This window comes from Schistocerca americana, chromosome 10, assembly GCF_021461395.2.
Source record: "Schistocerca americana isolate TAMUIC-IGC-003095 chromosome 10, iqSchAmer2.1, whole genome shotgun sequence".
Classification (NCBI taxonomy): domain Eukaryota; kingdom Metazoa; phylum Arthropoda; class Insecta; order Orthoptera; family Acrididae; genus Schistocerca; species Schistocerca americana.
Window position 1 is genome coordinate 195,214,992 of NC_060128.1, and position 14,033 is coordinate 195,229,024.

The 14,033-nt window shown below is 38.0% G+C and overlaps 1 protein-coding gene across 1 annotated transcript in view; it reads left to right on the forward strand.

Annotated features, from left to right (window-relative positions):
- Positions 1 to 14,033, forward strand: part of LOC124552384 (histone-lysine N-methyltransferase 2C-like) — a 434,288-nt gene that overhangs the window by 357,896 nt on the left and 62,359 nt on the right. Inside the window, exons 65-68 of the mRNA XM_047126647.1 lie at positions 2,587 to 2,710; positions 3,134 to 3,241; positions 3,406 to 3,560; positions 4,705 to 4,975. Coding sequence (XP_046982603.1) covers positions 2,587 to 2,710; positions 3,134 to 3,241; positions 3,406 to 3,560; positions 4,705 to 4,975 — 658 coding nt within the window. The remainder of the gene's footprint in view (positions 1 to 2,586; positions 2,711 to 3,133; positions 3,242 to 3,405; positions 3,561 to 4,704; positions 4,976 to 14,033) is intronic.

The following is a 14,033-nucleotide window of genomic DNA, read 5'->3' on the forward strand; positions in this document are numbered from 1 at the left end:
TAAGAAGGAGAATTGTCTACTGGGACCTGTCGGTATTTGACAGCGACAGAAAAAGTGCCAGGGAGAACCTCGGTACTTAGTGACTTGTTTCATTACTGACTTATTTGGAGAGAGGGGGGGGGGGGGGGCAGCAAACAGTGTGACATGTTGATAATAATGTACCTAGTAAATTAAAATTCATATTCCAGAACCCAGAATACAATTGCATATTCTTACAGAATAGCTCTATTTATTTACACTACCTGGCAAAATAAGTGAAGCACTCAGAAGACATGGTCAGATATCAGTGGATATCTAAATTATTAGAGTACACTTCTCTCTGACAAGTAGAACGGTCACCAGAGTCCATTAGTGTAGTTCGTGTTTTATGTCGTTACCGGGCTCGGTGGGGTGTCTAAGGGCACGAGTGATGTCGGGTATCGAGTGATCGCAGTGGAGGACACGGAAGTGACGTGCACTCGCGTGTGATGGCGTACTGACGTCTGACGGTGATTAAAAGGGGCCGTAACGTGGGTCTCCAACTGGCCGGTCTGTCGAATTGTGAGGCTTTCGTGTGTGGCGGTGGCTAGATGTCACAATAAATGGGAATGTGAGAGCAGGTGTACTTGTCATCGAGGTTCTAGTCTCCCACGTCAAATTTTGTCTGCTGAGCACATCGTCACCCCTTCACGTCTACACCTGGGGTCAGAGAACGAGTAACGAACTTCGCTCGACTGCTTTGTTGTCCTGCTCCGTCGGTGAGATACTTGCAGACAGGCAGATTTAGGAGGGAATTATCGTCTCGTGCTCGAGCTGTCATTAACACCACAACTCGAATGGCTGCATTTGGAGTGGTATCGTAACTGGGAAGTGTGGACTGTTGACGAATAGTGCTGCATTGCGCTCGGCGGTGAATTGCAGTTCTGCAGAATCCCAAATGCCCACCGTCAGTGACTTCTGGTGTTTCAAAGAGTTCTGCAATGTTACTGCCGGTGTCACAGTGTGGGGAGCTATAGGGTAAGACGTCGGGTAGTGACTGAGGGAACTCCGACGCACAGCAGTTATGGACGTACTGCATCCTCGCATATTATCTCTCGAGTGACAGTTTTGTGGTTCTGTTTTCCAATGGGACAATGCATGTCCACATATGGCACGTGCGTCTGTGAACCGTCCGCACGAATTAAGATTCTCTCCCGGACGGCGAGATACCCGGGCCTGTACCCGATAAGACGGGTGCGCGACCGACTCTGACATCGACTCCGTTCCTGTACAAGTAGCTGGGATATGGAGGACCAGTTAAACCGGTTGTGGGCCGGCACATATTGGGAGAGGGTATGACAACTATATGATGGCCATCCGTACCGAATCGGTGTGTGCGTCTGGGCCCGAGGGGGTGCGACATCGTACTGATAAGTCAGTTTGTACTACCAATTTCATTATAAATTTGAATTGAATTTGTCATCACATACCCTGTGGAGCCCGTGAAGTTTCATTGTGATTCCTCCTCCCCTTCTTGGTGTTTCACTTTTTATCGGGCAGTTTCTTTATTTATTTATGAACTGTGTGAAGTGTTTTATTGTGCAAATACAGGATTTATTCAAGAAAAACTAAATTTTTGTGGCATTAATGATACAACACACACACACACACACACACACACACACACACACACACACACACGACAATACCCTGTAAAAAATTTAAATAATGGGTGGGGTCACCAAAATTTGTCCTAAATTAATTGACTGGCAGGTGAGACTTTTGACTGGGACAAATCTTTGGCCATGGCTTGTTTTTTTACACGGGTGAGTGACCTTCCGGTAATAGCATAGCCTTTCATTTACAGAATAAAAAGTCCGTAGTGGTTTTAAGAGAGTTGAAACACAGTTTTCTGCAAATATTCTCTCACTTTATTGAGTTAGTTCATAATCACATCTATACAGTCGAGTCTGGCTTCTGCTGCGGGAAACAGCGGTGAGTGTGTGTGATTACGGTATTGTTTTTCTTAAATATTGGAGGTTTTCTACTTTACACTGCTGTGTTCTTTATGATCATTCATTGCAGTATGGCAATTCATATGCGCTCTCTCTCTCTCTCTCTCTCTCTCTCTCTCTCTCTCTCTCTCTCTCTCTCTCTATCTATCACAAACACTTTTCTTTTTATACATACGCGTTTTGAGTCCCAAATTACGTAGCTGAGGAAGCTTCAACATGTAACTTTAACATTTTTCCTAATGCTTGCAAAATATTGCTGTGTGATGTTCTGTTGGCAGGCTCTTTTAGAATATGTATTTGTGAAGGAATAAATAACCACACAGTGGGCCCCCCTATAGGTGACCTTATTTCAGAACATTTTATTAAAATATTGAAGCCTATGATAAATAATTTTTCAGCTGTTTGTCTCAACAACACAGCATCATTTGCTTTGCAGGATAGTTAAGGCATACCTACTAACTATGTAAATTTTGAAATGTTTCTTTGAATTTTATGTACATTTTCTTTCAGAAGGAGTGCTGCTGAGACTGAGTTAGTGATTTCACTATAGTTTGTTAAAACTGAATCCAATTCATTGTTTTATTAACATGCTAGAAGTTTTATGTTTATGTAGGTTTCGGACCATTACAACACGAGGCCATTCGGTCCTCTGCCGCCGCTGCCTCCTCTCCCACCTCCGTCGACACAGCGAGGGTTTTACGACCAGGAGTTTGCTTCTGTTCGTTTTGATAATGACAGTGAGTATAATTTCTGCCTGTAGTTTATTCCATTTAGTTTTTCATATATATTTTAACATTGTCAGTAGGAAATTACAGTTAATAAATTTTTGTTCTTAAAAGATAAGTGTTCGAATGCTGATTCTGAAACACTGTCCGCTGGGTAGCCATTTCATTTTCTTGGGCACTTGCAAATTTGATCAGTAGAGGTTAAAGCAGTTGCCATAGTGTGCTTCAAATAGATCAGGAACACCTGGTGTCATTGCAGGCAGAATGAGCTTGACAGGGAAGATAAAATGTGTTTCATATTCCTGTCATTTTTTCATGCTTTTTTCTTTCTGTTTCAGTTCCACATCTCATAATATTTTATCTTTCATTAACCAAATCACGTGATGCGGTGAGGTCCTTTTAAGCTTGTACTAAAAATTATTTATTTGTATTCAGGTGACGATAAAAAAGATCATCGAGAGAGAGATAACGACACGCCGGACACCATTATAAGTTCGTCTTCTCCTGAGTGTGTTTTCAGAGATCTGCCACTTCGTTTTCCAGGTGAGATGTGAAGCTTAATTTAATTACGTATCTTATTTATGTGCCAGTCTTCAAAGTGTGCTCTATGTGCCAAATGATCATTTTCTGTTTTCTTACCAGTATAGAGTTTTTTAGTTTTTTACCGAGCTGTCGTCTTATCGGTACAAAATTTTCTCTCTGTAAAGGTTTACAATTAATTAAAGATGAAGACGAAGACGAAAGCGAGGAAGACAGCAAGGCGTGGGCAGCACGCCGCACCTCTCCTGTCATTCCACTCGTCACTCCGATACCCATCCGGCTGCGCCCACCACCACACTACGCCAAGGATGCTGCCGATGTGGTAAGGCGATTCCTGCAGTGAATGCTGTGGGTTATCCTACAGTACCTTCGTTTGAGATGTTGACATGTAGCTTAATCACTTTCCACGTGCTTCTCATAAATTATTTTTCACCCCAGCTCGAAAAGTAAAGTCGTATGATGTTTTAGTGGACGGTTTTTATCAAATACATACTCACAATATTTCAGTTGCGGTTTTCACTAACTTGTTTTCAGTCTCTACTTCTGAATATGCCACTGTTGTAGCATATTTGAAATATGTCTTACATGGTCGACATGGCATTTAAGTGATCCAGTTTGCAAATAGTGGCAATGGCGTAGTAAAAACTTAATCCAGAAGTCCTGGCAAATGACATTTGTAGGTCCCGCCAGTGCCTTACAGACTGTTAACGAAGGCCCGAGCATACGGATTAGGTTCTCATATATGTGAGTGACTCGAAGAGATTTTAAGTAATACAACCCAGTATGTTGTTCTCGGTAGAAAATGTTCACCAGAGGTGAGGTATTGTCAGGAGTGCCCCAGGGAAGTGTGATAGGACCACTCTAGTTCTCTGTGTACATAAATGATTTAACAGATGGGGTGAGCAGCAAACTGCTGCCGCTTGCCGATGTACAGGAGAGTCGAGGGGCTGTAGATGGCAAGAAGAGAGATTGAAAGTAAGGGATGTGGTTTCTTAACTATCGGGGTATTGTGTTCGTTCACAAGAGTAGTTAGCTATACTCCATCTGGAAAATACGAGAATTGTATGTCACTTCAAATGGGACATTTTTGAAAAGGTCAGACTTGGCTCCGAGTGATTTCCACGTCTTCAAACAAGAAATGTCTGGGCCCCTAACACTTGAGCTCCCACAAAAAACTTCGAGGTGCAGTCGTGTGCCAGTTGCAATAGCAGGTGGCAAAATTTAAGGCAGAGAGAATTTGCCTGTTTGTTAAGAGATTAACAAGTAATTAAATGTGACTACTGATTATGTAAAAATGAATGCACACACACTCGGTTCCAGTATGTATTTACTTTCTGGACAACTTTTGCACTTACCTGCAGTATTTCCAATTTTATATGTAGTGTGACAGAGGTTACTTCCAGACAACCGTAGTAGTCCTGTACTCCTCTGTAGATAGAACTCGTACATTTTCCCGGCTCCCACAGGACAAGGAGAATGCCGGAGGGCCTCAACTGCTGGTGCGCCAGCGGTTCGGCCCGTCCCCACCGGCTCCGTTGCGCGACTCTGGCAACGTGACGGTGACACTGACGCTAACGGCCGCTGCCGCCGAGGACATTGCGGGCGTCCTGCACCGGCTGGCCGGCATCCTGCGAGTGCCGGCGCCCGCGGCATTTGACGTAATCGAGAGGACGAGTACGCCGCCCTCCCAGAAGTTGGGGCTGTACCGGACTCGCGGGAAGGACGGCAAGGAAGGAGGTGAGTGAGCGCCAATTGTGTCGTGTTTAAATGACTAGTCGAGTGACGTCGGTACGAGGGGTCGGGAATTAAATGCCAATTTTCCAGAAACTGAAGAGAAGTCTAATAGTCCGATTAAAATTACTCGATACTTCGTGTCTATCACTTGCCCCTACAGTGTTGCCACATCGGCTACCGGCTACCACTCAGTTATAGGTGACACACAAACACGGTGGCCCACTTCACAAAACCTGTTAATGTGTAACACGGACGAGTGTCGAAAGTGGCCTCCGTGAGGTATGACGGAAATCAGATATGCTCTGATTTTAAGTGACGGACGACTGAACTGTGGTGTGAAATATGCTCACTATTTTTGTTTACTTAAATTTGGCATATTTCGTGACAGTACCTTTTCCGTGAAATGTTTACAAGGCGATATTTGTCTCGGCTTCAGTTGTCTAGTGGAAGTATGATTCCACAATGCAGTTTTGTCGGCTGCAGAAATGACCTAGTTCAATGCGTTTGCCTCATTTTTGGTGCTTCAAATACCATTTCTTCGAATGTGGTTTCTTCTTAAAGTTTATATAAAAAAATAGTAACATAATTCATTTTTTCCTGTTCACTAACAAATATTTATGACGGCAACTTGCACATTGTTCTACCGTCAACACACACCAAGAGTTCACTGCCGAGTGACTACAGTCAAAGACAACTCCAGCGTCAAAGACATTTTACACAGAACACAATAAATTGCTCATATATCATGAGGCTTTATCTAAAATTGGTTTTGAAACTTATACTTTTGCATGCATGTCCTCACATGCATGCCATCACCCACAGAGAAGACTTAGCTTCCAAAAATTAGAAAAATTCATAAATGCTCACTTTGGAGACTTTTTTTTGTAAAAAAGTAAAAATAAATCTTTCTCTCATTCTTTGTTACAACAGTGTTTTTTCATCAGTTTCAATTAACATGTGACTTCAAATTATTAATTTATACATGCAAATATACATACTTGGTTGTACACGTAGTTTTGTTCTAACAAGCATATTCCAGTGGAGGACTTTTGTTTGAGATGAAAATAGGTTATTTAAATTTTGAAATTATGATTTCTGTTTATATAGTTTCAAAGAGACAATATTCCTGAGACCAAATAATTTCTTTGACTTAGGGTACACCAAACGATAAGCATTAGGGTGTCGATTTTCTATGACTTCAAAAGGCCCAATATAGATATCAAAGAATTTTTTAATTTCTGAAGTTAACATTTTTGATTTTTCGTGAGATTTGACCAGAACAAGATCCCCAATTTTGAAAGTGGTTAATTTTACCCTATTGTTATGTCTTTTATTCCTCTTTTCCCCTTGTTTCCTCATAGTTTCCCTGACAATATCTTCTCTCTCTTGCATGGTTAAAGGTGTACATTTAGGAAATTCAATAAGTTCTGATATAAGATTTGGAGGTCTAATATTAAACATAATCTCATACGGTGAAAATCCTGTGGAACTATGTTGTAGGCTATTCATAATATCTTCAAAATTTCGAATGTGCTCAAACCAGGTTGGATGTTTATGGCTACAATAGGTTCTACAGAGTCTCCCAATTTACCTCATATATCTTTCTGCAGGATTGGTGGATGGAGAATAAACGGATATAAGTATATGCTTCAATTTTGATCTTTCAATAAACTTTTTCCAAATTTTAGAGGTGCACTGTGAACCATTATCTGATAATATAGCTTTTGGTTTACCCACCTGTGCGAAATAATCTCTTTCAATTTTTATTATAATTTCATGGCTAGTAGCTTTTTTCACTGGATATAGTTTAATTAATTTTAAAAATACATCTACCATAACAAATATGTAACAGTGACCACCTTTACTCTTTGGTAACATTCCATATAAGTCAACTGCGATAAGATCTAAAGGTTTTTCCGGAATAATGTTTTGCATCTCTCCACCACATCTTTGATTGCTCGCTTTAACTCTCTGACACTTGTCACAGGTTGTCAATTCTTTTCTTACCTTCTTTCCAATATTGTAAAAATAAACGTCTTCTTGTATCTTTTGAATGCACTTCTGTATCCCACAATGACCAAAACTTTCATGTATGTAAATGATCAGCTTTTCAGCATCTGCCTCTGGCCAACACAGTTTCCAATTATCAGAATCTACATCTGTTCTCTGAAATAAAATCCCCTTATGTAATTTGTAAAATTTATCAAGTTTCTCATACCCCTTCTTGCCTAAACATTCTTTGATTAATTTCCAACTTTGATCTAAATTTTGATTTTTCCTAATTTTGTTACACATAGCTCTAATTGTTTTCTCATTTTCCACCCCTTTTCGGTATCTAATTTTAAATTGCTTTTCCTCCTCTTGTTCAAAAATCTCCTTTTCTCCCCCAATTGGTAACCTTGAAAGTGAATCAGCTACTACATTCTCAGAACCTTTTATGTGCTTGATTTCAAAGTCAAACTGTTGCAGAAATATTGCCCATCTGGTCAATCTACTGTGGTATAATTTGCACTCTTGTAAGTAACTCAAAACTTTGTGATCCAAAAATACTATGGTTTTATGTCCAATAAGGTAAATTCTAAATTTTGTAAAAGCCCAATGAATTGCCAAAAGTTCCTTCTCTGTGACTGTATAATTTTTCTGATATGATTGTAATAGAGGGAAACTTACCAAATGAAAGTGCTGGCAGGTCGACAGACACACAAACAAACACAAACATACACACAAAATTCAAGCTTTCGCAACAAACTGTTGCCTCATCAGGAAAGAGGGAAGGAGAGGGAAAGACGAAAGGATGTGGGTTTTAAGGGAGAGGGTAAGGAGTCATTCCAATCCCGGGAGCGGAAAGACTTACCTTGGGGGAAAAAAGGATAGGTATACAGTCGCGCACACACACACACACATATATATATATCCATCCGCACATACGCTGTGTATGTGCGGATGGATATGTGTGTGTGTGCGAGTGTATACCTATCCTTTTTTCCCCCCAAGGTAAGTCTTTCTGCTCCCTGGATTGGAATGACTCCTTACCCTCTCCCTTAAAACCCACATCCTTTCGTCTTTCCCTCTCCTTCCCTCTTTCCTGATGAGGCAACAGTTTGTTGCGAAAGCTTGAATTTTGTGTGTATGTTTGTGTTTGTGTGTCTGTATAATTTTTCTCATGCTTGAGCAACATTCTGCTTGCAAATGCTATGGTACAATTTATCTTAACTCCATTCTCTACTCTTTCTTGAAATAACTCTGCTCCAAGCCCATAATTACTGCTATCAGTATTCAAACAAAATGGTAAATTAAAATCAGGTCTGTGTAATAAGTGTTGCTTCCTCAACTCTTGCTTAATTTAATCAAACTCTTCCTGACAACTTTTATCCCAAACCCAAACAGTGTTTTTCTTAAGTAACTGACTTAAACATGGTGCATTCAGACTCTGATCACTTATATGTTTTCGGTAATAACAGCATAACCCAAAGGACGACTTTAATTGTTTTTTAGTCATAGGAATAGGAATTTCTGAAATTGCTTTTTTTTCTGGATCTGCCAAAATTCCCTTGTCTGTGACAACATGACCCAAAAATTTTAATTCAGAAACTGCAAACTTACATTTCTCTAATTTCAATGTCAATCCCCCCTTTTTTAAGTTTTTTACAAACTGACTTCAAAATCGAAAAATGTTCCTCCCAATTTTGCCCTGTAACCAAAATGTCATCTACATAAATTATCAGTTTAGATGCAAGTTCTTGCCCCAGTACATGATCCAAAGCTCTTAAAAATTCGGAAACAGAAGAATTTAACCCAAATGGCACAACACAATATTGGTAACTCTTACAATTGTACAATAAAGCAGTATATTTTCTAGAATTAACCGAAAGTGGTGCCTTATGAAAACCCGAAGTTAGATCCGAACTTGACATATATTTTATATCTGTAAATTTATAGAGTAACTCATCAATATTTTCGGGATGGTCTGTCTGTCTGAAAAAAATTTTGTTTAAGTGTCTTAGAGTCCAAAACCAATCTTACTCCACCATCTTTTTTCGAAACAACTACTAAAGGATTATTATATGAACTGATACTCCTTTCTATTATATTACATCCTTCCATCTTTTTCAGCTCTTTCTCAACAGCAGGTCTTTTTGATATTGCAATACTGTATGGTTTCATGAAAAATGGTTTATGATGTTTTACCTGAAGCTCACACTGATTACCCTTTACCCTACCAGATATGTCACTGAAAACATCACTGTATTCCCACAGCAGATTTTCTAACTGTTGTTTTTGCTCCCCAGATAAATTTTGTGTTTCTCAAATTTTCAAATTTGCTAAATCCCCAAATTCAACTTCATCAGTATCAAATCTATGAATTTCAATATTCTCCAATCTATTTTCTTTTAGTAAATTGATACTGTCAAAATTTCCATTACTCTGATCACCAAGTGTGTTCACAAAATTTGTCTGAATGTATTCCCTTTCACTAGTTTCTATCAAAAGTTTTCTTCCAACCCAATCAAATGCTGTATTTACTTTTACTATCCAATTCATACCCAAAAGAAAATCTTCATTAAATTCCTGAATTACAAAACATCCATGTGTGAACAACTTGCCTTCATTTAAAAATGTCACTAAAGCCTGGTTTTACCAATTTACTGCTCTTCCCAGTAGCACCTTTTATCTTTACCCCAACAACTGGCATTTCAACATAATCTTTCCCCACTTTTAATTTCTTGCTTAACCTTTCAGATATTACCGAGATCTCACTTCCTGTATCAATTAAACATTTACCAATCCATGACCCAATTTGAACTTTTATATAAGGACTGCAAAACTGGTCACTTTTCTCAGAACCTGTATCCTCCTGTAATAAATCACTTTCAATTTCCCCAAACCTATACTTATCAGAATCATATGTTATATCATTACATGTATTATTTGTCACAGTTATAAAATTTGCACAAGATACAAAATTGTCATTAGTACTCTCTATTATCTCAAATAGCCAAGAATTTTCATCCAAATCACATTGTATACTATTGAAGTACTTACCCTTCAGCTTTTCAGAAATAAAATATCTCATCTTTTTCCATCACTCAGGACATATAGTTTCACATACATTAATAAGCGTCTTTCTAAAGTTCTTGTCAAAAGAAATAGTTTCACTGTTCAGCCATAGATTCATAAGAAATGTGTGTGTGTCATTAGTATCTGTAAATGTTTCACTTAGGCTAGAAGTTATACATGTGTCATCATTATTTGTGTAGTCAGATTCTTTACCAACAACATCAAAATTCACACTTTCACATACACCCTGCTTGTGAGCCTTATTCATCCTGGTAACATCCCTGGGAATTTCTATAATATTCTCACTATTTAATCCATTTTCAACCATGTGTATACCCAACTCCCTATTTAAACTAATGAAACACCTTTCCTCAACATCATCATCAATACCATTACCATCATTATCAACTTTATCATCAACATCATTATCATTATACATATTCAGGTCATACACATTCAAATTATCCCCTAAAATATTATTTCCCCTTTCTAAGGTTACCAGATCCCTTTCACCAATATTTTCATTCTTACAGCATGCATTCTCTCTTTCATTCACACACATCTCTGAACTACTACAAATTACATCATCTGACAAAGTGTTGTTCTTTTCTGCCCAAGTGTAAAACTCTGTTAAATTAAATGAATCACAATTACTTTTATCTACTGTATGTTCTTGTTTACTGAAAATTTTATCTTTATCAATATAATCATTATTTTCTTCTTGAAATTTTTTCAATAAGTAACAACTAATAACCTCATGTGATAGCTTAGGTTTGGAACTGTCATGTTTGGGTTTATGATAGTCACATCCATTGGTGCTTTCATCATGCTCACCTTCTGCCTCAACCTTGCAGACCTTCAAGGGGGCGTCTACTCGTTTTTTATTTCCTGAATTACAACTGGTTCCTGTTTGAACTGCTGATTGTGGTTCTGCCAATGTCTCTGATCAACATTTCTGTTCCCATTCCTATGCCAAACATTACCTGATTGTTGGTAGTTTCTATTGTACTGATCTCTATCAAAATTTCTGTGATTTTGATCCCTATAATGTTCTCTATTTTGTTGATTATTTCCGCGAAAATCTTGTTCTTGTTTTGGATGAAAATTATGGTCCTTCTTTTGAAAATTGTTATATCCCCCTGAATTTTGACCGACACCATGATAATGGTTTTGTTCCCTTTTTTGAAAGTTATCATTTCCCCAATTTTGACCATTACCTTTCTGAGTAAACCCCACTGTGTGTTCTTGTTGTTACCCTATCCAACTTTTCAATATAATTGAGAAACTGCTCAACATTACTATCAGGAAATGAACTAAACTCAACTGCATTGCTGATGACAATCTTCTCTTTAAGGTATCAGTTTTGATCAAGTCATCCAAAGGTTTTGTTAAATGAATAAGTTTTTGAAGTTCACTTTTGCAAAATTGTTTCATGCTCCCATCTGATTCTCTATAGTCTCTCCCATTCAAAAATTCACTTTTGATTCTTGTTTGTTTAAGATCATCCCAAAAATTTTCCGGAAATTTTGATTCAAATTCTGAAAAGGTCATCTCCACAGTTACAGTCTGGTTTGCCCAAGTCAAAGCTTCCCCTTCCAAGAATTTTTTCACAAATTTAATTTTCATATCATCTTGTGAGTGAGGTAAAAAACAATCCTTACAATACTGTATAAAATCAACGAGATGTAAGGGTCCATCTACTGAAAAGTGCTTCACTGGAATATTAGATACGAGATTGCATGTGTTGACATTGTGATTTTTGCTTTGAAATTCAATGTCAAAACTTTCAATTTTTTTGCTAAGTTCTTTGACAGATTTCTTGTTTTCAAAAATCATTGCATTCTACTTTTTTTTCCCTAGAGTAACCAAACGATTGTCAGTTTCTTGTTCTACATTTTTTACTAAAACTTTTGTGTTCTCATCCAAATTTTTAATTTCCCCTTTTATCTCATTAAAATCAATTACATTTCTTTCCCTATCTGCCAGTAACTCATTTTTTACAGTATTAATTTCATCACTCAATTTAGCATCAATTTCATTTACTTTTGCTTCCACAGATTCAATTTTTTCCTCAACACTGTCAACTCTGTTCGAAAGATCACCCACTTGTGTATTGATTGATTGGGCTTGCAACAAAATGTTATCAATTTTTTCATCCCAGTAAGTCTTATTGTCGTCAACTGATTGTTTAATTTCTTTCGTGAAGTTTACAAGAAAACTTTTAAAATCAAATTGATCAGTTCTTTCTGTTTCATTTGACCTTTCCTGATTTTCGAAGTCTATTAAATTACTACTTTCTACTTTAGGCACAATACTCTCGAAAATCTCATAAGTCATTGTGAGGGAAAAAAAATTATACACAACAATACAAAACAAGATAAAAAGATTGTTTTAACAAAATACGAGGGTTTCGTGACTTATCTGGAACACTCTTGTACTGTTGCAAATCCACGTTTTCCATCCATGTGATTGTTGACCAAAATTCTTGAAATTACTTCTTCTGTCGAGAATTATATTTTTTGCCGAAACATTTCTTCTCCAAAACTTTTACTTCCCGATGAACACAAATACTGTAACACACATTCTGAAAAAACTGGTATTAACACAAAAATTTTCTTTCTCGTAGCACTGTTGAAGATCTCGTGAACACAATATCCCGGCTACAGTCCCCAGTTGAAATATGCTCACTATTTTTGTTTACTTAAATTTGGCATATTTCGTGACAGTACCTTTTCCGTGAAATGTTTACAAGGCGATATGTGTCTTGGCTTCAGTTGGCTAGTGGAAGTATGATTCCACAATGCAGTTTCGTCGGCTGCAGAAGTGACCTGGTTCAATGTGTGTGCCTCATTTTTGGTGCTTCAAATACCATTTCTTCGAATGTGGTTTCTTCTTTATATAAAAAAATAGTAATATAATTCATTTTTTCCTGTTCACTAACAAATATTTATGACGGCAACTTGCACATTGTTCTACCATCAACACACACCAAGAGTTCACTGCCGAGTGACTACAGTCAAAGACAACTCCAGCGTCAAAGACATTTTACACAACACACAAGCTTCCACTTGTAATCAGTCTCTTTGATATTCTTCGTCACATTTACTAATAGTAATCAATATGCTTTCACTCTCAAAAATATAAGTAAATTAGCATATAATAAGGCAAATTACAATTTAAAAAAATTCTGACAAAAATATAAGAAAACATTTACAATTTGGTATTGACAAATCCGGTAGAAAATAACACATCTCCCAGATCCATTACAGGTGGACAGTGCGTTTTGTAGCCCTGAATTTAAATTCGTGTTCTGAGCTAACCGCAACCCTGTGGTGTGCAATGTACTTGAGAAAATGGAGATCAGTATTCTGTGGCAGAACTAAATTCACGATCGCTTTGTTCACAGCGGTTATAGCTAATCTCTGTGAGCAAACTTTAAACTGAAAAGCTGTCAATTTCTTGCTATCATTGGTTGTGTGTAGGTATCCTCACACGGGCTATATGAGCAGCTGCTTTACCAACTGATGAGGAGTCCTTGCCGTAACTCGGTTGTTGCCGGCCGGAGTGGCTGAGCGGTTCTAGGCGCTTCAGTCTGGAACCGCGCGACTACTACGGTCGCAGGTTCGAATCCTGCCCCGGGCGTGGATGTGTGTGATGTCCTTAGGTTTAAGTAGTTCTAAGTTAAAGTTAAAAGCAACGGTGGTAACATTAAGAGTGCAACGGGAATTCCACTGTTAAATGCAGAGGAGAGAGCAGATAGGTGGAAAGAATACATTGAAAGCCTCTATGAGGGTGAAGATTTGTCTGATGTGATAGAAGAAGAAATAGGAATCGATTTAGAAGAGATAGGGGATCCAGTATTAGAATCGGAATTTAAAACAGCTTTGGAGGACTTACGGTCAAATAATCAGAAGGGATAGATAACATTTCATCAGAATTTCTAAAATCATTGGGGGAAGTGGCAACAAAACGACTATTCACGTTGGTGTGTAGAATATATGAG